This window comes from Lissotriton vulgaris, chromosome 7 (assembly GCF_964263255.1).
Source record: "Lissotriton vulgaris chromosome 7, aLisVul1.2, whole genome shotgun sequence".
Classification (NCBI taxonomy): domain Eukaryota; kingdom Metazoa; phylum Chordata; class Amphibia; order Caudata; family Salamandridae; genus Lissotriton; species Lissotriton vulgaris.
In genome coordinates, this window is record NC_141695.1 from 1,028,117,148 (window position 1) to 1,028,142,167 (window position 25,020).

The following is a 25,020-nucleotide window of genomic DNA, read 5'->3' on the forward strand; positions in this document are numbered from 1 at the left end:
GGGGGGAAGCCCCGTGCTGAAAGTGATCGGGCCGGGCCTCCCCCTGGGACGTTGGATACTTGCTGCGGACCTGTCGAGGCGGAGACTCGAGGTCACTGAGAGAGAGGCGACAAGAGGTGAGGTTGTGTGGACCGGACGCGGTGTTGTGGAAACGGAGGGCTGGGTTTCAGGCCTTGACGCGGACTGCATAGCTGATTTAAGAAGGCGCCATTTTATATGCTGAGTCGTGGCCTGGGCCCTCCTGAGCCATGAGCGGCGCCTCGGTCGCGGGTAGACTCTGCCTTTACGATCTGCGCGCGGCTACTTGAATTGAGGCTGCATAGGCACCGCAATATCTGCACAGGCTGAGAAATACTTGTCTCTCCTTCCCCCCCCCGGGTTGCCTCCCGAGATTGGCCTGCTCCTGCCGGTGGGTGAGGTGCTGTCGGACGCCATTTTGAATGACGGAACGTCCGTTTCCAGCTCCGACAAGTGAGATTGGCAGATAACCTTTAATTGTGCCTTCCTTGGGGACTTTCGCCCATTGATATCCCGCCTCGTGTTACACGCTGAGCTGATACCGCTTGACCGAGGGGGACTCACTTGCGGTGTACTTGCCTAAGTGCGACTGCGCTTCTGAGTCGATATGGGAAAGCCAGATGCTCGCCAGCCCAAGATCAACTTTGAGAATAGGCGGGGGACGAAACAGTCCGGCACTGAACAGGGAGATTTGGATGAGGCAGGTGGGGGTCCAACGGATGGCGCTACGGGGGCTGATCTCCGAACATTAATGTTAGAAATGCGTTCCAGTCTGCAAAGTATAGATGCCAAACTGGACACTCTAACGTCACAATTGGAGACAGTGAAATCCCAGGTCTCCACTCACGAAACTCGGCTGGACTGCTTAGAAAATCATCACACGGAACAACATGAATTCCAACAGGAAACTAGAGCCCCATCTCCAAAATGGATAAATTGCTGGCTGTTATACAAGCAAAGAACGATGATCTAGAGGCACGGTCTCGGAGGAGCAACGTCCGAATTACAGGCATTCCGGAGACGACAGCCACTTCCATGATGGAGGTGTATATCTCGGATCTCCTACACGAGCTGTTTGACCCTCATCTCTCACCTGTCTTCGTGGTGGAACGGGCTCACAGGGCGTTGGACCCAAAACCACCGGTGGGGGGTACGCCCAGGCCGATTTTGGCCAAATTGTTGAACTTCCAGGACAGATACAGTGCTAAAGCTGGCACGGGAAAAAGGGAAAATCACGCACAAAGGTAACCATATTTCATTCTTCCCTGACTTTACGCCAACAGTACAAGCTGTGAGACGCGAATTCCTGCCAGCAAAGAAGCTATTAATGGAAGCTGAAATCCCCTATTCACTATTGTACCCGGCTAAACTTAAAGTATCATATGATGGCACGTCACATTTCTTTGCTGATGCTAAATCGGCACTTAAATTTGCTAAACATGTCTGTGGCTCCAAAGCCAAAAAGTCTAATGTAGGACGAAACGGAACTGACGGCCACCTAAGTGACAATGATTGATGTACTACCCCTCTTCGGAGTGACTCCCATATTTTTGTTTAGATAACTGAGAAGGTCACATACTGTTCCTTGTGTCTCATTGTTCTTAACTGCTGTACTATTTGTTTTGCTTGGCGAGTGGCTCAACTCTCTATTTTGCAATGAATGCCGCGTGCGTGGTCTCTTCTTGCCTCGCCCTGCTATATCACATATGTACTCCTTTCAAGGTTGCACCGATTACTGCTTTTTTATAGATGGACAAGTGGGCGCCATATGATCTATTGCATTCCATGTTAAATCCTAAATGCTGTAACATATGCCATTATTTAAAACTAGCCACGCACGGTTTAGATTGCTGATTGATTAGCTGTCACGGGTGGATGATTGGTAATATGTGATATTGGTGTGCCATTTCCATTGCTTTCTTTATAGCATGGTTCCTGGGGTCGGTCCACTACACTGAGCTCAGCCACCCTGTGAAAACAGGGGTGTATGCTGGAGCTTCCACGCCTCTGAGGGGAGTTCCCATATGGTCTTGTTAAGCCACTCTGAGGTGGTATTTGTGAGGGTATGTCTCCGCCCAATTGGGGGGTTGGGCGGGATGGGTATGTTTGGTTTTGTTGGGCCGGTCTCCACTATTGTACTAGCGCTAGGTCTCTAATATGGATGAGCAGATCACCCGGTAGATCCATTGCACCTCACACTGAGTTTCCCCATGGCTGCGATTAGAATTCTTACTTGGAATGTGAGAGGGCTGAATGACTGTAGGAAGGCACGCTTAGTACATGCATACTTAACGAGGCACAATATTGACATCTGCTTCCTTCAGGAAACACACCTAAATATAACCCCTTCCCCAAGACTTAAGCACAGTAGATGGGCACATATTCACTCTGCGACCTATTCCAGATATGCACGAGGCGTTGCAATACTGATGCGCAGAGGATTAGACTGGAAAGAACATGAGGTGTACTTAGATCCTGAAGGTCGCTATGTTATCTTACAAGCAGTGGCGGGTGGTGGCATTTGAAAGTGGTAGGGCGTAAAAGTCAATGGTTGAGTGCCCAGTGGTGAGAGGTGGAAATCCAGATGCAAGCACAACATCATGGTTACCTATTCAGACTGGCAAACCGAAAATATGAATAGCTAAAAACCGGCCCACATGATTGATGACAATGACGTGCAAATTGGGGCAATTTTGAGCTTGTAAATAGTAGAGATACGCAGTGATGATGTAGCTATGAATTTACAAGGGTATATCGCATGCATTTGTTATTTGTGGTCGTCGGTGTTTGCAGTAATATCAGAGAACAAGTGCACAAAAGTAAACACCAAACCAGGTGGCCGCTGGCAGAAGCAGAACACAAATCAGGCCTACATTTGGTGGTGCTGCAGCTCCTATGATCTTGTAGAGAATGTTATGGCCATTATTTGGCAGTTTCACAACATTCCGGCAACCAAACATTAATGTGAGCAAAACAGAGGCACGCACAAGCAACATCAGGGTCTGGAAAACACAAAATAGATAGGTTCCACATGAGTATGTCGGACACCAAAATAAAAGAGGCCCGAGATAAATATGTGCAAATCGGGGCAAATTTGAACTTGGAAATACACAGTGACGGTGTAGCTATTATTTTACACGGGTAGACTGCATTAATTTGTCTGACTTTTGAGCTGTAGTCGATATTCGTGCCAGTAATATCAGGGAACACCACAACACTAATTACCAACCAAGGCCGCAGCAGCAGACGACAAAAGAGGCCTGACCAACATATGGCGGTGCTGCTGCTTCTGTGATTTTGTACTTGTAGAGAATTATATAACTAGTATTAGGCAGTTTCACTACTCTCATACATTCCGGCAACCAAATAAATATGAATGCGAGACAAACAGATGCACGCACAACCAAAGGGTAACGGGGTCAGACTGGTGAACAGAAAATAAATAAGATTCAGCACGGGAGCACATCGAGCACTGAAATAAAGGCGTCCCAAGATACCTTCTAACCATCCCACATCCCATGATTGAAGACCAGTCGCGGCCGGCATTATGGGCGGGTGGGGGGGGGTTGGAAATGGGGTCGCGACGATCTGAGGGGATAAGGGGGGAGGCGGGAGAGGTTTGGAAACTATTTAAACAAATTAAATATATATATAAAATAAAGTAAACTTACCGTCCGGAGACTCCGTCCCGACTCCCGCCGTCCTGGTTTTCAAGTCCTTCAGCACGTCATCAGGAAGGCGGCGCAGCAGGCAGCCTCCCTCACTTCCACCGCAGCCAGCGCTGTGATTGGTTCGACCGGCTGCCCTACCCACATAATTTCTCTCTGTATGCTGCAGCATACAGAGAGACAGGGAGAGTGGGAGGTGTTACTCGAGGGCAGGGGGGAGCGGCTTGCCTACTGTTGTTAATACTGTCTGTTTGGGCAGCCTCTCAGGCTACCCAAACAGACAGTATTAACAACAGTGGGTAAGCCGCTCCCCCCTGCCCTCGAGTAGCACCGCCCACTTTAAACCAGGAACTTCTGCTTTCTCGCAGTGCGAGAAGGCAGAAACAAATGGTAGTTATTACGCAGGGGGGCGGCCCCCAAACGCCCCCATGGAGGAGCCGCCACTGCTTACAAGGTACACTCGGAGGTAAAAAGGTGGTTTTGGCAGCTATATACGGTCCGAATGTAGACTCCCCGGTGTTCTTTCGCGAGGTCTGGGCACGAATTGCGGCAAAAAACTGCGATAATATCATCTGGGGCGGAGACTTCAACGCGGTGCTGAATGATACACTAGACAGGAAAGGGACTGCTAGGCCGTTACACCCACACACTAGAGCAGCATTGTATGACTTAATGACGGAGGGTGACTTTTTGGATATTTGGCGTGTTCGACACTTGGGTCTGCTTGAGGAGACATGTATATCAAATGCTCATGCCGCCTGGTCTAGGTTAGATTTTTGGCTGGTCTCCTCTACCATTGCTGCATTGACACTAGAGGTGGGACATTTGGCCCGGTCTCTGTCGGATCATGCTCCCGCTCTGATCATTGTCTCTATTCCTGACTCGCCTGCCCGGGCCTTTAGCTGGAGGCTTCCACCACATGCCTTACTTGATGAGGTGCTTAAAGAAGAAATTCGTACTGACGTTGTGGAATACTTCACCCTTAATGCTGGTTCGGTATCTACTGAAGCAACCTTGTGGGATGCTTCAAGGTGGTAATCCGGGGTAAATGTATAGCGAGACAGGCTGGGGTTTTGAAGGCGATTAGAGGTACCCTAGCCCACATTGAAGGTCAGATTCAAGGTCTGGAGAGGCAGTTCTGTGCTGACCAAAGCCCCCAGATTGCAGCTGAATTGAAGGACAAACTTTTAGAATATTCGGAGGAGGCCCAACGTGAGGTAAAATTCTTGGGGAAGTATGCTGAGGCTCGGCGATATGGCAAAGGAGATAGGCCGGGGAAAACTCTAGCAAACATGATCCGCAAGGCTTCATCGACACCTTTCATACACATGATTAAAAATCCGTATGGAGATACCGTAATAGGCCAGGCTGAGGTTCTCAATGAGTTTCGTGACTTTTATGCTAAACTATTTACAGCCGAACACACAAGTAGCCCCGAGGGTCTACAGGCCTTCTTGGACTCCCTTGCACTGGTGTGGTTCAATGATGCACACCATAGGTATATAGACCTCTCTGTCTCAATTGATGACATAAAGCAGGTCATTAAGAGCCTCCCACTGAACAAGGCACTGGGCCCAGACGGTCTAACCACTGCATTCTACAAGGCATACGCTGAGGAGCTTGCGCCGAGGTTGCACGAAGTATACGGCGAGGCGCTGGAGGCTGGGGTGCTTCCTGACTCCATGAGAGAAACCCTAATAATCACTCTATTGAAACCTGACAAGGACGAGGTGGAACTAGACTTGTATCGTCCTCTGTCGCTTATTAATGTAGACGTGAAAATGTATGCAAAACTTGTGGCAAACAGATTGCAACCTCTTCTCCCTATGGTAGCCCTGCCGGATCAATCGGGGTTTATACCCGTTAGATGTACGACACATAACATTAGAACGATATTTGCAGTCCTGCACTATCTACACCCTAGTATAAAAGCCGCCGCCGTCTTCTTAGATGCAACAAAAGCCTTTGACACCCTTGAATGGCCCTATTTATTTCTGGTCCACGTGAAAATGGGCTTTAGTCACATGTTCATTAACCAGATTAGACTCCTTTATATTGCCCCGAAGGCGAGAGTGAGAGTAAACGGCATGATATCGGAGTCATTTCCCATTACCCGAGGCACCAGGCAGGGGTGCCCACTCTCGCCCCTATTATTTGCCATTGCCATGGAGCCACTGGCTGCCAGAATTCGCCAACACCATACTGCTAGGGGTATTGGGTTTAGCTTATTTCATTATATGCGGACGATATCACTTTGTACATTTCGAACCCTTCAGAAAATATTAACACTACACTTAGGGAATTCATTAAATTTGGAGGACTATCGGGTGTGTCCATTAACTGGACAAAGTCCGTCATTTTTCCTTTGACAGACGGCACACCCGAGGTGAATTCGGAATATCCTTTGCGCTGGGAGCCTGTGGAGGTCAAATATTTGGGCATATGGATTTGCAGGAATATACAGGATATTTGGGGCATGAATTTTGGTAGACAGTGGATTGGCTCGAAGGGAAGGTGGAAATCTGGTCCCGGCAGCCGCTTTCGGCGGCGAGCAAAGTGGCTCTATCCAAAATGGTGGTACTGCCAAAATTTGTATATCTATTTGCGGATATCCCGATCCCACTCACACAACATTTTTTTAAGTGCCTTCGCACTCAGCTGCTGTCATTGGTATGGTCCGGTGGACCGGCCAGGGTGTCCTGGGCCCTCTTGACATTGCCACTACGGCAGGGAGGTTTAGGCGCCCCAGATATGCAGCTCTATGTGCTCTGTGTGCAGGCTCAATTATTACATTTTTGTGTACACCGCACACCGTACAAGCCACATGTAGCGGTGGAAATAGACTCAGTAGCCCCAACTTCGCTGGACGTCGCCCTTTATAAAAGGGCGCCGTGCCCTAGAGTTGATGTGGACACTGCGGATATGCTAAGGTGGACTTGGAGAGAGTTGCAGCACAGAGCCCGCCTCCCACTGTTGTTTGCTCCCGCAATCCCCTTGAGAGGAAACCCAATGCTGGCCTGCTTAGAGGATGGTGGTGGTATGTTGGAGTTGAATGGTTTTCAGTTGAGGACATTTGCAGATTTATACCCTGAGGGGCAATTCCGCCCTCCACCTGTAGGAGACGGAGATGAGGAGGTGCCATTTAGAGAGAGGTTTGAATATCACAGATTGAAACTGGCTTGTACCACACTATCAAAGAATTTCCCTGAAACCCCCCCGACATTAGCTGCACTGCAGGACATACTGGCGAGGGGGTCACCACGAAAGCTGGTCACTAGATTGTACACAGCTATGCAAGACCAGGCCCCAATTGCGAAACCTAGATCGATCCAGTTGTGGAATATGGATTTAGACCCACAGCTGTCGGATAAACAATGGGAATTCTGTTGTAAACAATTGCTTGAGCTTTCCCCGAATTATAGGTTGCATCTAGTACATTTCAAGTTTCTGCATAGATATTATAGAACACAGACTAGTCTACACCGCATGAATCTTCGTGATGATGCTCGATGTTGGAGGTGTGGGTTTGAACCTGCTAATTTTATACACATGGCATGGAACTGCCCCAAGCTGCAGGAGTTCTGGCATGCGATTTTTGATGCTATTAACCAAATCTTAGGCAGAGCAGACAACTCCGCCCCACATCAGGGACTATTAGGCCTTGTATGTGATACAGTACCCTCTGTGAGAAAGTTACATGCACTCCTGCTGTTATATGCTAAAAGACCGGTCGCTTTAAGTTGGGGAGGAAAAGGGCTCCTACATTCAAAGCATGGCTGGCAGATGTGGCCTATGGACAGGTACAACTGGGAACGTTCTGGGAACTGATGCCGGCTGCCTCCAGACCCAGGGATATTTGGGAGCCATTTCTATCTTGGGCTAGGGCGAGGGTGGGCTCCCCTACTGCTGAAGGATCCTTGGGACCAACATAACTACTGAGTGAATACTATGTTTGGCTCTGCAGGGTGTTAAAGATGGTGAGAAACCATAAGATTATTGACCTCAAGGTGTGCCTATCTACCATATGTACGATACCTGCTCGAAATCCTTCAGAATGTGTACTCTAACTGAGCTGACGTGTCCCAGGTAAACGAAATGTGTTAATAACATGTCGCCTTTGCGGCTATTTATGCCTTGTTTGTCTACTTTGCTGATCATCGCTCTGAACCTAAGAGTCCATGACCTATACTATGTCTTAATTTTTATTTTTGTTCATTCTTTCATGTGCTGGTTGGAATTGTGGACTTGACCGGTCCTTGTTCTCTTGGTTGTATTAATGTTATCTGATCCTATGACCTGATGTAGCTCGTGAGAATGACATTTGATGAATATATGTCTGTACAATTATATGAGCTGGATTGTTTGAAAATCTCAATAAACATAAGTAAAAAAAAAAAAGTATTTTCATGAGATTTGTGAGAAATGTTATGTTTTCCATTAGCGGTGATTAGCTCAATCCCAAATGATTGTGAACATTTGAAAGCACTGCTAGTGCTAGTCCTGTGGCCAAAAGATTTAGAGAATGAGCAAGACACTAGCGGATCATTCTCCTGGACAAAGAAAGCTTTAATTGCATTGAATATAAGAATTCACAATGATATTACTATATGTAGACCTTACCACTGCCTGAAAAACTGCATTCAAGAGGGATCAGATTGAATCAGAATCATAACTAGAATGCATTTATATAACCCAAATGAGGTCATGTACAGTGTGGCTGATGGGGACATCCTGTTATATTCATACAGGGATCTGGGTAGCGAGCAGTACCAAGAGCTTAGCAGGCAAAGACTGGATTTGGAAGGTAAAGAAGTATTACCATCCATCAGAGCATTGTCAGGCACGAATGTAACCCGCTGCTGAGCGTCCTCGCCATCTGTGTTATACCAGTACTTCAATGCTTGCAGTGACCGGGAGGGGTTTGTCTGAAAGTTGTATAGAGTGCACAGGGCAGCGACTGCACTTCAGAAATCTGTGCTGCATTCAAGGTTTGGCTTCTTTACAGTCTAATGAATGCCACTGGAAAGGGGATAGGATTGCGCTTTATCCTTCCTCATGTCCGGAGAAGTTTGATGCCTTGTTGATTTCTCAAGCGCTATCTTCACAGTCAATCAAGAATTACAAGATTGCCATAGGTTTTTTTCTCCTATCTGTGACAGAAGACAGGAGCTACTTGGCACCTTTCACGTGCACTACTTTGTGTAGGGCGGCACCATGGCTGCTGGGAGGAGTCAACAAAGGTACTGAACAGACCTTTTCAGCATCTAGTCATTCACACAACACTGTAAACCGGTGGATTATCTGCTACACCACACTCTGAGTTCTCGTGCCTCATTTAATAGTGGGGAAATGCTGTGTCCAACGTCGGAGTCTCGTCTTGCTCCACTGTTGGAAACTCCTTAGTGGTGGGCCAGCTACCTCAGGGATGACACTGAAGGCTTTGGAAGGCCCATCCTTTTTGGACTGGAGAATCAAATGGCAATCAAAGGAGGAACTCCTCCATACACTGGGATAAACTATGAGCACATCTGTTTCTTGATTTTTTTTTAAACTCAATTTAAGGATACGTTTCTAAAAACCAAAAAAAGATATCCATCATAATATGGCGCTCTGGTGGCAATACATTTCTGCGGCACTGGCAAATTCACTCCCAACCTAAATATTCCTGTTAAAATCATCAGGGGAAGAGGGGTTGTGGGGGAAGGGTGGAGTTCTCCAAATGTGTCCAGTTCTTTGCCAACTGGCTGGAAGTGGTAGAAGGTCTTGGAACAAGGTGGTGTACGGCCCATTGTGGTTTGAATGGCCCCTGAAAAACCTAAGGTATTCAGATTCTACCACATTCAACATATGTTATTGTAACTCTTTACTTAACTTGACCAAACTTGAAAACAGACTGAACTCAAGGGAAAGCCAATCCAAACTTTTATGTCAAGTACTGCCATGGGTATGTCTAGCCATTGCTGAGGAAACCTTCTACTGCCAGTCAGCTTAGCCCCTGCAGATCTCAGATCTCCAACTAGTACATCCCACCCAAGACAGTTGGTCCAGGCACCATCTGGTTCTGTGCAAGGACGAATATATGTCAGGTTTTAAAACTGGAACGTGGACTTAATCAAATTGAAGTTATTGTACGGTCTGTGAAGGCATGGTTAAATTTGGGAAAGCCAGAAATGTCCCGAGCTGTGAGGTTCTACACAGATTGCAGTACATTGTTAGTGGGAGCTCACACAATTTTTTACAAATATTTCTTTATTTTTGTTTTTATTTATTTAAATATTAACAACAAGCCAAACAGATTAGTCATTGCGTATTGCCATACATAAGCGTCCTAGAAATTGTTGTTAATGCTTCCCGACAAGCAGGGCATTACATTTATGGCTTGTTTAGTCAGCTTATGAATCTCCATCAGCAAACATGTAAAAAAAACTATCAACTATCACTCGATGCAGGCCATTGCTCCCTACTCATAATCCTGGACTTATTGGCTGCCTTCGACACAGTGGACCACAACCTACTCATCAAGGTACTTCAAGAAAGGGTAGTTGCAGAAGAGGTGGTCTTAAAGTGGTTCTCCTCCTTTCTCCAGAACCGCACCCAAAGAATAAAGATCAGAAACTTCTCATCAGACCTACACCCAGTCAGCAGGGGTGTCCCCCAAGGCACAGTTCTTTCCCCTCAACTGTTCAACATCTACATTGAACCCCTCACCACCATACTCAAAAAGACAAACATCCCCTTCCACCTCTACGCTGACGACACCCAGATCTATTTTGAAACCTCCTCCATAGATGACATTCATAGACTCAGCAACACTCTAAGAGAAGTCCAACACTGGCTATCACTAAACCATCTGAAACTCAACAAAGACAAAACGTAAATCCTCCTCATCTCCAACAAAGAGGAGAACCCCCAAATCGTAGAATGGCTAAAAGCAATTGATGCTCAAAACGGCAATCTCACCCTGGCGGATCACGCCAAATTGCTGGGAATCACCCTTGACCCAAAACTCGACATGACCAAACACATCAAGAGCACTGCAAAGAGCGCCTTCCTCAACCTGAAGCTACTCAACAAAATAAAACCCTTCATCCCGCCTAACGACCTTAAACAAGCTACTCAATCCCTGGTGCTGTCCAGACTAGACTAAGGGAATGCCTCCCTCACAGGTACAGCAAAATCCCACCAAGCCCCCCTCAGATCAACTCTCAATGCAGCAGCTAGAATGGTCACCGGAGTAAAGAAGTATGATCACATCTCGCCCGCACTCAGAGAGCTAAAATGGCTCCTAATTGAAATGCATGCCAATTTCAGAACGGCTTGCCTCACGCACAAAGCCCTGCACACAAGGAAACCCACCTACCTGGCCGCCATACTCCCGAAGGCCGGTCAGACAAGGAGCCTCAGAAGTTCTAACACTCTACTCCTCATCCTGCCTAAAATCCGCAAACAAAAAAACGCTTCTCAATCCTTCCCTGGAAATGCGCCCAAAATCTGGAACTCCATCCCAGTCCATATCAGGACTAGCCCCTCTTCCTTAACTGTTCTCTCCTATAGCGAGATCAACTCGCTGGGCACACCCTTTTTCAAAGCGTCGATCCACTGAGGCGCTGGGAACACTGAAAGACAGCTTTGGCAGCCATCTTTGATTGGGCAGGCTCGCCGGAGAGCTCGACGCCCCTCCCACCCTCCTCCCGCCCAGCCCGAAGTATGTATAAAAATCACAGTATCACCCGTCCGCGCAGCGGGCGGGCGCAGCGGGCGCGCCGGCGGCGCGCCGGAGGCGCGCCAGAGGCAAGCCCGTCTGCGCCCGTCCGCGCCGGACACGCGCCTAGCGCCATACCCCCTGTGTCATGCCATATCGAAAGGATTACATACACCGCTGATGAAATCCGTAAGCTGAATCCCGGACCACTGCCGATTTGCAGTCTATATACTCCAGAGAATCTTGAAGATCAAGCCACCATCAGCTGTAGGAGCTGCAAAACTACTATTCCCCTCATTAACAATAAAGTTAAACACCTGATCGACGCTACCACCACGCATCCCACGATATTCATCGCCCTTATTAATGCTCGCTCCCTGGCTAAGCATAGGCAGGATATTGCTGATTTAATTACAGATCACGCAATAGACATCCTTTTTATAACCGAAACCTGGATGGATGATACATCCGAGCCCGACCTTCAGGTAGCTGTACCGGAAGGTTATAAGGTGCATAGGCAGGACAGACAGGGGAGAAAAAGAGGAGGTGGCCTGGCTATCATCACACGGGTCATCTTCCCAGTTAGACTCTCCCCGGTACCATCGTCGGCATGCGAGGCGCTGCACTTTGCCATTAAATTGAACGCGTCGCACAATGTTAAGGGAGTGCTTATCTACAGGCCACCAGGACCTCGCTCAGAATTTCTTTCCACTTTTTCCTCCTGGTTGGAACCCTTAGCCATTGAGGATTCCTTTATGGCATTAGGAGACTTAAATTTCCATCTGGACAGGACAGATGAGGCGGATACACTAACGTTACTAGGAGATTGTAACACACTGGGCTTAACCCAGTACATAAAAGCCCCAACACACGATGCAGGACATACCCTGGACGCTATTTTTTCTAACATCAGTGATCTGGAGGTATCTAAAATCTTGCCGCTCACATGGACAGATCACCATGCTATTTTCTGTCATTTACCGTTTAAACGACCCAAACCGGAAAAACAGGTCCATTATCAAAACAAATTCAGAGTATGGAAGGACATCGATGACGAAACCTTTAAGATGTCCCTGTCCAACACCTGTCCGAATATCCAGTCTGACCCCACCGAAGCAGTGGAGCAGTACCATAATTGGGTAGACAAGGCGGTAGACATGCATGCTCCTTTAAAAACTATATCAAAAAACAGAAAGGTGCCCTCAGCGCCGTGGTATTCAAAAACCCTTAGACTGCAAAAACAGATTTGTAGAAATAAGGAAAGAACCTGGCGTAAAACATATGATAACTTAAGCAAAGCTCAGTATAAAGATGAACTCATCATCTATAAAAAAATGATTCAGGAGGTAAAAAAGGACTACTTCGAGCAGCAAATTGAGCAATCAAAAAATTCGAGTCGACAACTGTTTGAAGTAGTTAAGACTCTGGCAGGGAAGGTGGTAGATCTGAATCCCCCACACACTCAGGAATTCTGCAATAATTTAGCAGATTACTTTTTCTCAAAAGTAAACGATATATATGCAGAATTCTCGGTCATTCCATCAAACACCAGCACTTATCCTAAATCATCAAAAAATAGTATGGACTGTTCGTTTTCCCAATTTAGGGATATGACGGAACAGGAAATAGGAGATATTATGAGACTGGTTAAAACAGGTTCAGCCTTAGATCCTTGCCCCCCTAAAATTTTTATTCCAGTAACTGATGTGGTGAGCAAAGTCATAACCCCCATCTGTAACGCCATGTTCCAATCGGGGATCTTTCCGGATAAGTTAAAAAACACTTTGCTGAAACCCTTATTGAAAAAAACTGGTCTTGATAAAACAATTCTCAAAAACTACAGACCCATTGCTAGCCTACCCTACTTGGCTAAAATTGTGGAAAGAGCAATGAATGTTCAACTAGCCGAATATATTGAGCAAAACAGTCTCCTGGACGAATCGCAGTTTGGATTCCGGAAACTTCATGGGACGGAGACTGCCCTCATTAAGGCCGCCGATGATATCAGAGCCATTAGGGACCAAGGAGGGACAGCTTTACTGGTCCTACTGGATCTCTCGGCGGCCTTCGACACGGTCAATCATACCGTTCTGATTGACCGTGTCGAGGAGATGGGCATTTGCTCAAAGGCCAAAGAGCTTCTGGCATCATTCCTGTCCAATAGAACACAGGCAGTAACATTGGGCGCATTTCAATCCCCTCAGCTCGCCCTCCCATGTGGCGTCCCGCAAGGCTCATCCCTAAGTCCGACACTCTTTAACATCTATGTGTCGGACTTAGCAAGGGTGATTAAGAACCACCGGATGAGCCTTACCTCCTACGCCGACGACACCCAACTGGTGATCGCTATTAAGAACAACGGTGAGGAGGTTGCCGCCAGATTCCAAGAAGGCATGCTTGCCATCAAGGAATGGATGTCGGAAAACTGCCTGCGCCTCAACTCGGAGAAAACCGAGGTAGTGATCTTTGGAAATTTATCACCACAGTGGTCCACTCTTTGGTGGCCGACACCCCTCGGAGCCCCTCCAGAACCAGTAAAAAAGGTCAGGAACTTAGGCATTATATTTGACGACAATCTTAATTTTTCCAACCATGCCAACCAGGTTGCGTCGTCTGCTTTCCACAAGCTTAAGATAATTAAAAAAATCCTGCCCTATCTTCCGGAGAGTGCTAGGAAAACAGTGGTGAGCTCCTTAGTACTCTCTTCACTCGACTACTGTAATGGACTGTTTGTATACGCCCAGGCAAGGGTGGTGGCCAAACTCCAGCTTATACAAAATGCGGCCGCAAGGCTACTAGCTGGCATTCCTAAGTTTCAGTCCACCAGGCATGCGATTAGAAATCTCCACTGGCTAACAGTGAGAAATCGCATCAGATTCAAGACCCTGTGTCTCACCTACAAAGCTCTCAAGGGTCTTGGACCAGCCTTTCTCAAACGAAAACTTCAATACTATTCACCAAAAAGATCCTTACGCTCCGAACATAGTCACCTACTGGTAGTGCCTCGCACCAGGACGGTGACATGGGGCGACAGAAGTTTTACCAATGCTGCAACCAAAATCTGGAACATGCTCCCAAAGGAAATAAAACTGGTACCATCGTTATTTCAGTTTAGAAAACTGGTAAAAACTTGGTTATTTGACCAATAATCCGCTCAGAAACAATACGTTTGAAGGAAGATACCACCTTATTCTGGGATTTTCAGCAAAATTATAGCGCCAAGACACCCACGGGTATACGCCGCGCTTTATAAATTTTTAAAATAAATAAAATAAATAAATAAATGGATAGCTGCTGCCAAAATGCTTAGGCTTGCACATTGCAGGACTCAGACAATATGTCACTGAGACTTCTACCTCATCCCCTTCCTGACCCCTCCCTCTCCCCCCCCCCCCCCCCTGGCTAAAGGAGGCTCGGCTCGAGCCAACCTGCTCAATATTGTGATTCTCTGTGTCTTCCTTTCCTGCAATTGTTGTTCAGTGCACCGAGACTTCCTTTTGCGCTAATAATCAGTTCACAACTGCCAAACTGTGTGTTTTTACCCATGCTGTGAAGCGCTCCAATACCTTCTGGTCTGGCTAGCGCTATATAAAACTCTTCAATAAATACATAAATAAATATAAGCAAGCGCAAAGCAACACTTAAATCCACAGTCCGAAGGCCAACCAGGGTAGATTCTTGTTTAAAAGGAAAAAATTATGCGTTATCATGTATACCCTCTGCAACGGGGCAGTCACCTATACCTGCCAGGCAGGCACTCAAACACTACCTTTTTTTTCTCTTATCGGGTTATGAATGTTTTTTTTAAAAGCTTTATTAAGACTTGGTACGGTACATCAGTGTAATAAACAGTCCAGCGGATAATGAAATTGCAGTGTATTACATTTTAAACACCTTCCCGCTTCCACCAAGTTCAACAACGTGTTCCCCCTTCTCGGTAACCTTGTATGACAGTTCGTTCTCTGATGGCATAAGGCACTCAAACACTACCTTCCTCGGGGACAATGGCCCTTTGGGGTTTAGGATTTATCTGATTAAGATTTTTCACTTGTCATTTTTTGGCCTCCACCTTCACTATATATGTGTCCCTTTTGAACAAGTCAAGAAGCTTAAAGCTCACCTCTGTGTCTTACTAAAATGGGAATTTACAATCATCTTTTCAAATGTGCATTTCTATACAATAAATAATGGTGACATCCTTACCTTGTTTTCAAATGATTTATTTCTTCTGAGAAATCACATAGTCCTTTGACCAAATCATTTAGTCCTGTTATAAGGACGTGAAGTGTAGCAAGCCTTGCAATTTTTGCTAAATTATAACTGCTGCCCCAAACGATAGTAGCTAAAATAATCAATAATATGAAAGCAGCGATACGTGCCCGATTGCCTCTTTCTTTTGGAATGATGTTGTTTCTTTGAAAATGTAAGCTTTCTGAAGGACGGATCATCTGTAAAAGGAAAAAACATTAGAGCAAAAAATGATCAAAGCTTTGTGTAACAGAAATGTATAGAATTCATTTATCTTTAAAAGCAAAATGATTTCGATGTAACAAAGCTGTGATTGCATTTATCAAGAAATACCTACACAGAAGAGCAGCGTAAAGGAGTAAAGCATTCCCCCTATAAATGTTACCAGTGAATTGGCATATCAGTACTAGAGGGGCAAACTGGTTGCCTCTAATACTCTCAATGGTGGGTGGGAGTGTCATAAACATGTCTACAAACACATAGATTGTTTTTGAATATGTATAGAAAAGCACTATATTTTAATTGATTTTGTCTACTATATTCTACATTCGGTACAATTGCATTGAGCTTCTCCAGGGCAATAATATTCCAGATGGGGCTCCACCACAAGGAAAGTGGTGGGGGTTAAGTTGTGCAGCAAACAGCTAAGAGTGATTGGGATGTCAGACCTCCCATTTCCTGTTGTTGATCTTAAGGATTAAATATTATCTTCTCCCATGCCCCATAACACAACTACCTGGGAGTCATAGAGAACATGTATATTTGTGACGTTCCTGACTCTGGAATGGACCATTTTCTAGATAACAACATTTTAATGGGCTCACAGGTCCATTAAGTGTGGTACATATCACCAGGCTGATCATGTACCCTCTAACAGGCATCAGAAATTCCAAACATGGCCTTGGGTTTAACTGGAGCTTGGCATCACCAGCAGCAAAGTTTATATGTGTGTGCTTTGAACTGAGAACAGAGGATATCACAGCTCTTTATCTCCAATTCTTCTGAGATTGCTCTACCTTTTCCCAAAGGACGAGTTCAATGTATAAAAGTGTTCTCATGGGTTTCAACTAGTTGGAGTGCTTTGCACAAAATGATCTTTTCAATGGTGATAATATCTATGTTCTCCCCTTTTGCACTTTGTTTTGCTTACCCGAGTTTAAAAGTTGCACAATGTAAAAGTTATCAGTGTATCCCTTGCATCTGTTAAGCCATGCTTGCGCAACACTCAGTTTGTTATGTTGGTCCTATATATGCAGGTCATGCAGACATGAGGGGTTATTGGGTGACCATCTACAAAATCATTTACCTCAAACCTCAGGCAGCAGGTCAGGGTTGCTAACAAATGAGTGACAGTGCAGAGGTGAAAGATGATGCCGTTAGACCAGGCAACCGGTGTCAAGTAATATGGTGCTGTCCTGGAACATTTGGGAAGGGACACATTGCGCTTGTGATATTTTGCAGATAGGCAGGCATGTCCCAGTGGGAATGTAGAATGTTCCAGTTCTACAGGGAAGCTACGTTTCCCAATAGATGACCCACCTACGGTTTCAGTTGGGTTACTAAAAATTAGTAAATATGTCCACATAAGGAAATCTTAGTTCCTAACAACATATGGACTTACAGAGAACTGAGCTGGTAACTCAGAGATTTACTGAATCAAATAAAGGTTATAATTTTATGGTGAAGGGTCTCAAGGATATCTATGAAAAGACAACAGGAAAGGTCTGCACACCATGTAGACTCTGTGGCGTAAAATTTATCTTCACACAGTTCAATCAATCAATCACAAGAATTTGTATAGCGTGCTGCTCACCCGTGAGGGTCTCAAGGCGCTGAGGGAGGGGGTTCAGGAGTTGTTTCCTGAAGGAGAGATGGTCCTGGGTCAGCCGTATGTGAGTGGGGAGGGAGTTCCATGTTTTGGCTGCCAGGTAGAAGAAGGCTCTTCCTCCGATGGTGTTTTCCCGAAACCGTGGGACGGAGGCGAGGGCGAGGCTGGCGGATCAGAGCTGGCGGGTGGGTGTGTAGAATGTGAGGAGGCTGTTGAGGTACTTCGGGCCCATGTCGTGGAGAGCCTTGTGTGCGTGGGTGAGGAGTCTGAACGTGATCCTCTTGTTGACGGGGAGCCAGTGAAGGTCTTTCAGGTGGGTAGAGAAGTGGCTGCGGCGAGGGATGCCCAGGATGAGTCGTGCTGAGGCGTTCCGGATGCGCTGGAGTCTTTTCTGGAGTTTGGCTGTGGTTCCAGCGTAGAGGGTGTTCCCATAGTCCAGACGGCTGGTGACGAGGGCCTGGGTGACCGTCTTCCTGGATTCGGTGGGGATCCATTGGAAGATCTTTCGGAGCATGCGTAGGGTGTTGAAACAGGATGATGAGACGGCGTTCACTTGCTTGGTCATCGTGAGGGAGGAGTCCAGGATGAAGCCCAGGTTGCGTGCGTTGTCTGTTGGTTTGGGTGCGCTGCCCACGGCAGGCGGCCACCAGGCGTCGTCCCAGGTGGAGGGAGATGGTCCGAGGATGAGGACTTCCGTCTTGTCTGAGTTCAGTTTCAGACGGCTGAGCTTCATCCATTCTGCAACGTCTCTCATTCCTTGCTCCAGAACCATGATATCTCCAGTTTTTCCCATCTGTTTAGGTCTTTATACGGGATTTCTAGGAATGTGTCAGTGAAGAGGCCAACTTTATTGTGACCAGTCGGTATATGTCCTCCCTTGATGAACACATTGGCATTTAATTTTTTATACTAAGGGCTCCATTGTATGGTCAAACAATAGTGGGGAAACGCAGCAACTCTGTTTAATGACCTTTGAGAGCACAATGGAGTGTGCCAGTTGCAAATAAACTGGTATTCATACAGGGGGGCATTAAATTTGAACAAATGCATATCTGGATTTTTGGACCCAGGCTGGACTTCTGTAACATCTTTTGAAGAGACCCCCCTCGCCGTCTCACTGTCAACTATTTTGATTGCATTCTCAGCATCTAGTGACAGAAGAATCATTGGAGGGTCATCCCGCAAGGAAAAGTGTGCTACTCTAACAGTATCTATCGCCTGTGTGTCTTTCCTTAATTAAACCTGATGGATTTAGTGATACTACAGTGGGCATGTACCTTCTAAGAGCACACTAAAAATCGGGATCGTGGTTTTACAATCATAAAGGACACATGCGGTATAGGACTCAATGCCTCCTTCCGGTTTCGGCAGAAGGGATAATGTAAATTTCATCAAGCTGTCAGTAATTGACCCTGACTGTTGGAAAGTGTTAAATGCATTGGGCACTGAACCCTGAAAAGAATTATAAAAAGTGACTGTTAAGCTAACTGGACCAGGACACCGTTTTCATATTTGGGAAAATGCATTGTGCACCTCATCTTCCACCTATGTTTTGTGTGGCAGGGCTTTCCCAATAGTATATACATGTTACGTATAAGCCAGGCCTGATTGTATGCCAATTTAAATGCACTAATCCCTTAGACTATGGCTTAGGGGCTAAACAGCTAACTGTTTGAATGGTAATGCTAACAAATGGGTGCCCCACACCTAGATTTTATTCAGAACTACATTTTGGCATTAGTAGCATTAACAAAACAATAAAACTGGAAACTTTCCATTCTCTGAAAGCTGCAGAGTTATATGTAGTGATTACAGCTGCAATAACACCCTGCCTTGCATGGACCTGAGTTGGAAGGAAGAGGAAAATGTTGCACTGGCTTGCCTTCCTTACGCTCCGGTAAAACGTGTGTTGTCAATGTTCCAAAGTAGCAACATAAGAGCTGCCAGGAGTGCCCCCTCACCACCCATAAACCATAGGAGACAAATTTTAAAAGGATGCCGTAATTAGTGAGGGGCGGCATTCCTAAGGACTGGATGCTGAGGGGGGGCATGCTCATAGGTTGATATCCGACTGCAACCTCAACAGCTTTGTAAGGTATGCAGGGAAACCAGCATGCCTAGGCATGATAGAACTTAGGCTAATGGTGTACCCAAACCTATCTACTGTTTTCAGGAATCAGTGCAGGGTACTGTTTTTAGGTCTTGCCTCATGATGCAGCGCACAGCGCTGCTCGCGAAGCGAGTCTTATTGTCGCTGTGTAGGCTGCGAAGTGGGACAGTAGATGTGCACGAGCCTAAAAACCCATTGCAGACAATGGTTGTGAGCGCGCGCTTAAGCAGACATAGGCGGTGAACGTGCACGTCTGTTCTCGCGCTCTCCCACGCTTTCACTTTCACGACGGAGTGCGCAAGCCGCAGACCACGCCGGTATTGTAGAAGTTAGTTAGCTCACTGTTTGCTACTTAACTCGCTGTTTTTTGTCTGCACGTTTTCGCGGTGCCTTCATGCCTACACAGGCAGCACACGGCGGCAACATTCTTTTTTCAGTCGCAGCCTCGCCCCTTGCTCCTCGCGCGTCAATGTTTATTGTGCAGCAGAATAAAGACGGAAGCAGCAGAGTTCACGGACCTCTGACGGGCTTGTTTAAAAACAGCATCGTGCCCGCTCACCACTTCCGCTTCCCCAGTGCCACACGTCTTATCAGCTTCACCAGTCTGCTCTGTAGCCTTGCACTGTATATCTGTGCATACCAGGCTCTGATGCCTGTAACCCTGAACCCCCCACCGCGCACACAGACGCACGCGCTAGGCTTTGCGTCCATAGTTTCAATCACTTTAGTCCCTCCACCCACTTGGCTTTGCTGTTCCAGCCTCTTACCTTCCTTGCACCCAAGGCTCTGCCGCTGCGTCCAATCATAACCAGTTACCTCCCTCTGGACACCTGGCTCCTAGCCCACCGACCCTAACAGTACACTACCCTCTCTACTCTACCCGTCCCAACCGTGTTCCGTCGTCTGTGCCAGTACTTTTTTTTGTTAGGTCTGGTTTTATTTAAGCAGCCGCCTCAGATGAGATAATGGCGAACGTGCTTTTCTTTTGTTTATTGTTTTTTATCGTTGACAGCAGGTCAGGCCTGCTTTCACTTTAATATTAGTGTGCACACCATGCTAAATATGTAAAGTGGTGGCCACACTTTTGTTTTCTTATGCGCACATCACCAAAAAGAACTTACAAACATTGATTTCATACTTTTTAACAGCGCGGCATCCGTACTTTCACTTCTTTCGTATCGGACGCGCTCTGTGCCTTACAGCACTGCTGCGTCCCCGGCTTACACATGACACCCCCTGATCCGCCCCCACTACTCGGCAGCAGAAGCCAGAAGTAGAGGTGCCACAGTAAGGTATAAGGATACAATGTATTGGTTGTGGCAAAACGAGGTCACTGTAGAGAGGCTGTGTAACTACAACTAGGGACAGAATTGTTTTTTGTTCATTGGGTCAGTATACGCTGAGTCAAAGTGTGGGTTTGCGATTGGCTGTGAGAACCAGCAAAGTCGTTCACTGCGTGATAGTTTTAGAGACAGTTGTGCCACTGGTCAGGAGCTTGTAGAACTTCCCAGTCTTCCATAGGAGCACCAAGAGGTAATCAAAAGCTCTGCAGCGATGCTGCTTCACCAGACATCGACTCTGCCCGAAAAAGAGTTTGTAGTATCATCCGTTTCCAACACCTAGAGTGCATCTAAAGCAGCATCGATTTATTTCTCCCCACCCCGCGTACTGTAGTTCAGCACACAGACTGCACCCACCACAAAAGATATGACTGACATGCAGAACTGCTCCTACAAGCCTCCAGTAGCGATTTATCGTTTTTTTTTCCAACAGTACAATACATTTGTACTTTCACTTTTTTTCAACTTTATGTGTGCAGCTACCATTTTGCAAATGAATCTGTCTGGTTGAAACGCAAATGATGCTCATATAAAGCGCTCCGATACCTTCGGGTCTAGTTCGTACTATATAAAACTTCATAAACAAAACAAGCATTTGGAATGCAATAGGTCTCGCATTAACAAGAGTTTAACCTATTGGCATTGTAAATGACAATGCCTTAGACTTAGGTTCTAAAAACTAAAACATAAATAAAAGGCATTGTCATTTACAATGCCAATAGCTCAAACTCATGTAACTGCGAGACCTATTGCATTGCAAATGCTTGTTTAATAATATTTCCTGCAGATGAGACATGCAGCAGCGCTGACAAGTGCACATACACTCCCTTTCAAATTGAAGAAGTGCAGATACTCCGTACCGGAGAGCACCTGTCCATTTAAGCCTCTCCTAATTAGTATGTTTCATTTCTTCCTTTACTCTCTTCTTCCTCCTGTCCCCCCTATTTCTTTTTCTACTGCTCTCCCTCCAAAAACAACGTGATTTCATGCATATCACATTCTAAGTGTGCCTTAATTTGTATTTAGAATATAAAAACCTCTGTGTAACCAGTTAAAGTAATTGAACATCCTGGTGAGTGTGTATCAGCACACCTCTTAACACCTTGGCTGCTACTTGAATTTTTCCCCTGTGCTGGACATTCCAGAACAGGGTGTGGTCATGACGGAACCATTCCGTCATCAGCACAGCTCAGCCGTGACTGATGACGGAATGGTTCCGTCACAAGCATCGAAGGGGTTAAGGATTCAAGTGCGGCTTCATCAGACTGCAGTGGAGTATATGGACACTCAACGTAGTGTCGCTGTTTATTAAAAGGAAAAAACAAACAACAAAATATGCTGGGTGTGGGCTTGTAGGTACAACGTTTAGTTGGTAAGGCCATGACTCTAGAGCATTAAAAGTGAAAGTGGGCATGGTTTAGGTTAAAGTGAGCCCATAGTCGTGAAATTGGTATCATTGGCAAGGTTATTCAACAGACTCAAAAGTGCTCCAGACCTGCCTGCGTAACGGCTGGTGCCTTCACCATGCGCTCCGACATTATGCCAATCGTGCAGTGTGTTAAGAGCGCCTACAGCGCCCAAGCTATGTCTTAGTGCAGAGCTCTATAGAACATCAGAGTCAGCGTAGCCTCCCAAAAGACCAGCTGTAACTTGTTAGCAATTCCCAGCACCTCTTACCTCTCTTAAAAGCTTGTGACCAGGCATAGTCTCAACGCTTAATCCATACTCACCTGCTTCTGCTCAGAACAGTCCGGCTCACCTACCCGCTGCGCTGCATCAGGAAGGAAAAGACAGGTTGCCAGTTTATGTCTTAAATACCCTCTCCTGGTGCCTTTAAGCATGGTAAATCAGCCGCACCTGGTGTGTGGTGTGATGGTGTTGGCATGACATCATCAACAGTGTAACCATGGAGGCCATCTTTGAATGTGGTGAAAGTCTATAGTTCTGGCTATTACCTTGATGTGGACGCGTATCAAGGGCTTCAAATTTGGCATTGAGTGGTGCGGTTTTATCAACAATGTGAACAAGAATTTATACAGTGCAAAAGTGCTTGTGTCACTGTGCAAAATGTGTGCATAAGTTCCTGGCGTCTGCAGATTGGGTGATTCGTATGTCGACCATCAAAGAGTGCAGTATTGTACTCTATTGTTAGTTATTAGATATATCGTCCTAACATAGCCTAATCTCCATATCTGATTAGCCTGATGTCAATATCATGTGGCAGATGTATTAAGAGTTGAGAGACTAGCGTGGAGTCCTAAGCTGATATACTCATTTGTTAAAGTTGCGGACAATGGTTGTATATATCAGATTAATTAATGGTGCTCCAGGGTATGGCGTCATTCATGCCGTCATTTGCTAAGTCAAGACGGAACACCCACCTTTGTTCAATCCTGAACAAAGCAGTCTGTGTTATTTGTTGGTGAGATTCTAGGATGACCCAGCGTAGACTCCTCTCTGGGGGGTGTCCGTGTTCAGAGAAGTGGGTGTATAGTTTGGTGGTAGTTTTATGGCAACAAATATTGCTCATGTGCTCAGTGATTCTGACCTTAACGGTCCTCATGGTCATGCCAACATACCTCTTCTCACAAGGGCAGTTCAGCTTGTACACACAACGTGGGGTGTTACAGTTAGTGTGTTTGATTAGCGTCAATGTAAATGTGTCTGATAGAACCAATTGTTTGGTGTGTCTGGTCTGTGGGCACACTGTACAAGAGCCGCAGGGATAGTGTCCTGTCACGAGATCCCACAGATGCCTCTGGTTAGGGATGTTGCTCTTCTTGGGTCTAGTGTGCACCAACATATCTTTCAAATTGTTGGTAAGTTTAAACGCAAACCTTGGTTTGGGTTTTGACAGTGTACCCGTGTTCAGAATTGCTTTCAGATAGGGGTATATTTTTTCTTTGTTAAATTTGCTTATATCCTTCTGAAGCTTGCTAACCTTCTTCTTCATCAGAAATTCCTTGTGCTCAGCAATCTCATGGTTGATTTGTCAATTTGGATTTAAATACAGTGCCATGTATGGTAGTCTTTATGGCCCCTTCAGCAACCCGTATTCTAATAAGGAGGGCATCAGCTATCCTCTTTGCTGAATTAATAATGAGGATAAGTATGTCCCTGGTGCATTTCCATGTTTGTATATGGCAGCGTTTGAACAAGAGACCATTCAACATGTGAGTAACGCCTTCTGAGCTAACCTGAGACTGTGGAAGAGGTACATAGATGACATCCTCATCTTTTGGCAGGGTGACATACAGAGATGCGCTGAATGTTGTGAGTGGATTAACACAAAAAAACAGCACTTGAAATTCAACCACACTATATCTGCCACGAACACTGCCTTCCTAGTTCTCACCATCAGATTACAAGAGGGTAGAATAACAACATCCTTATACAAAAAGCCTACTGACAGAAACAGCTTGCTACTGTACAGCAGCTATCATCTGCTACACTGAGAAATAACCTTCCCTTCAGCCAATTTCTTAGAATTAGAAGAAATTGTAGTTCTAGAGAGGACTACAAAATTGAAGCAGAGATACTGGCTGACAATCTGCTGAAGAGACAATACCCTAAGAAACAGGTTCACTCTTGCATGAAACGAGCAAGAAACAATAATCGTGAAAGCCACCTAGAGGTACATGAGAGGGAACCAACTGACACTTTGACCTGTGTGACCACGCACACACCTAGATCCAAGCTAATGAAGAAGGCAGTGAACAAACACTGGGCAATTCTGAACACCGGTACACTGTCAATACCCGAACCAAGGTTTGAGTTTAAACGTACCAACAATTTGAAAGATATGTTGGTGCACACTAGACCCAAGAAGAGCAACATCCCTACCCAGAGGCAACTGTGGGATCTCCCACCCGTGACAGGACACTATCCCTGCAGCACTTGTACCGTGTGCCCACAGACAAGACACACCAAACAATTGGTTCTATCAGACACATTTACATGGGCGCTAATCAAACACATTAACTGTAACACCCCACGGTGTGTGTACATACTGACCTGCCCTTGTGACAAGAGGTATGTTGTCATGCCCATGAGGCCCGTTAAGGTCAGAATCACTGAGCACAAGAGCTATATTCGTTGCCATAAAA

The 25,020-nt window shown here is 46.0% G+C and overlaps 1 protein-coding gene across 1 annotated transcript in view; it reads right to left on the reverse strand.

Moving 5' to 3' along the window:
• The window catches only part of STING1 (stimulator of interferon response cGAMP interactor 1), a 249,506-nt gene that overhangs the window by 203,857 nt on the left and 20,629 nt on the right, over positions 1-25,020 (reverse strand). Inside the window, exon 2 of the mRNA XM_086928840.1 lies at positions 15,592-15,836. Coding sequence (XP_086784966.1) covers positions 15,592-15,836 — 245 coding nt within the window. The remainder of the gene's footprint in view (positions 1-15,591; positions 15,837-25,020) is intronic.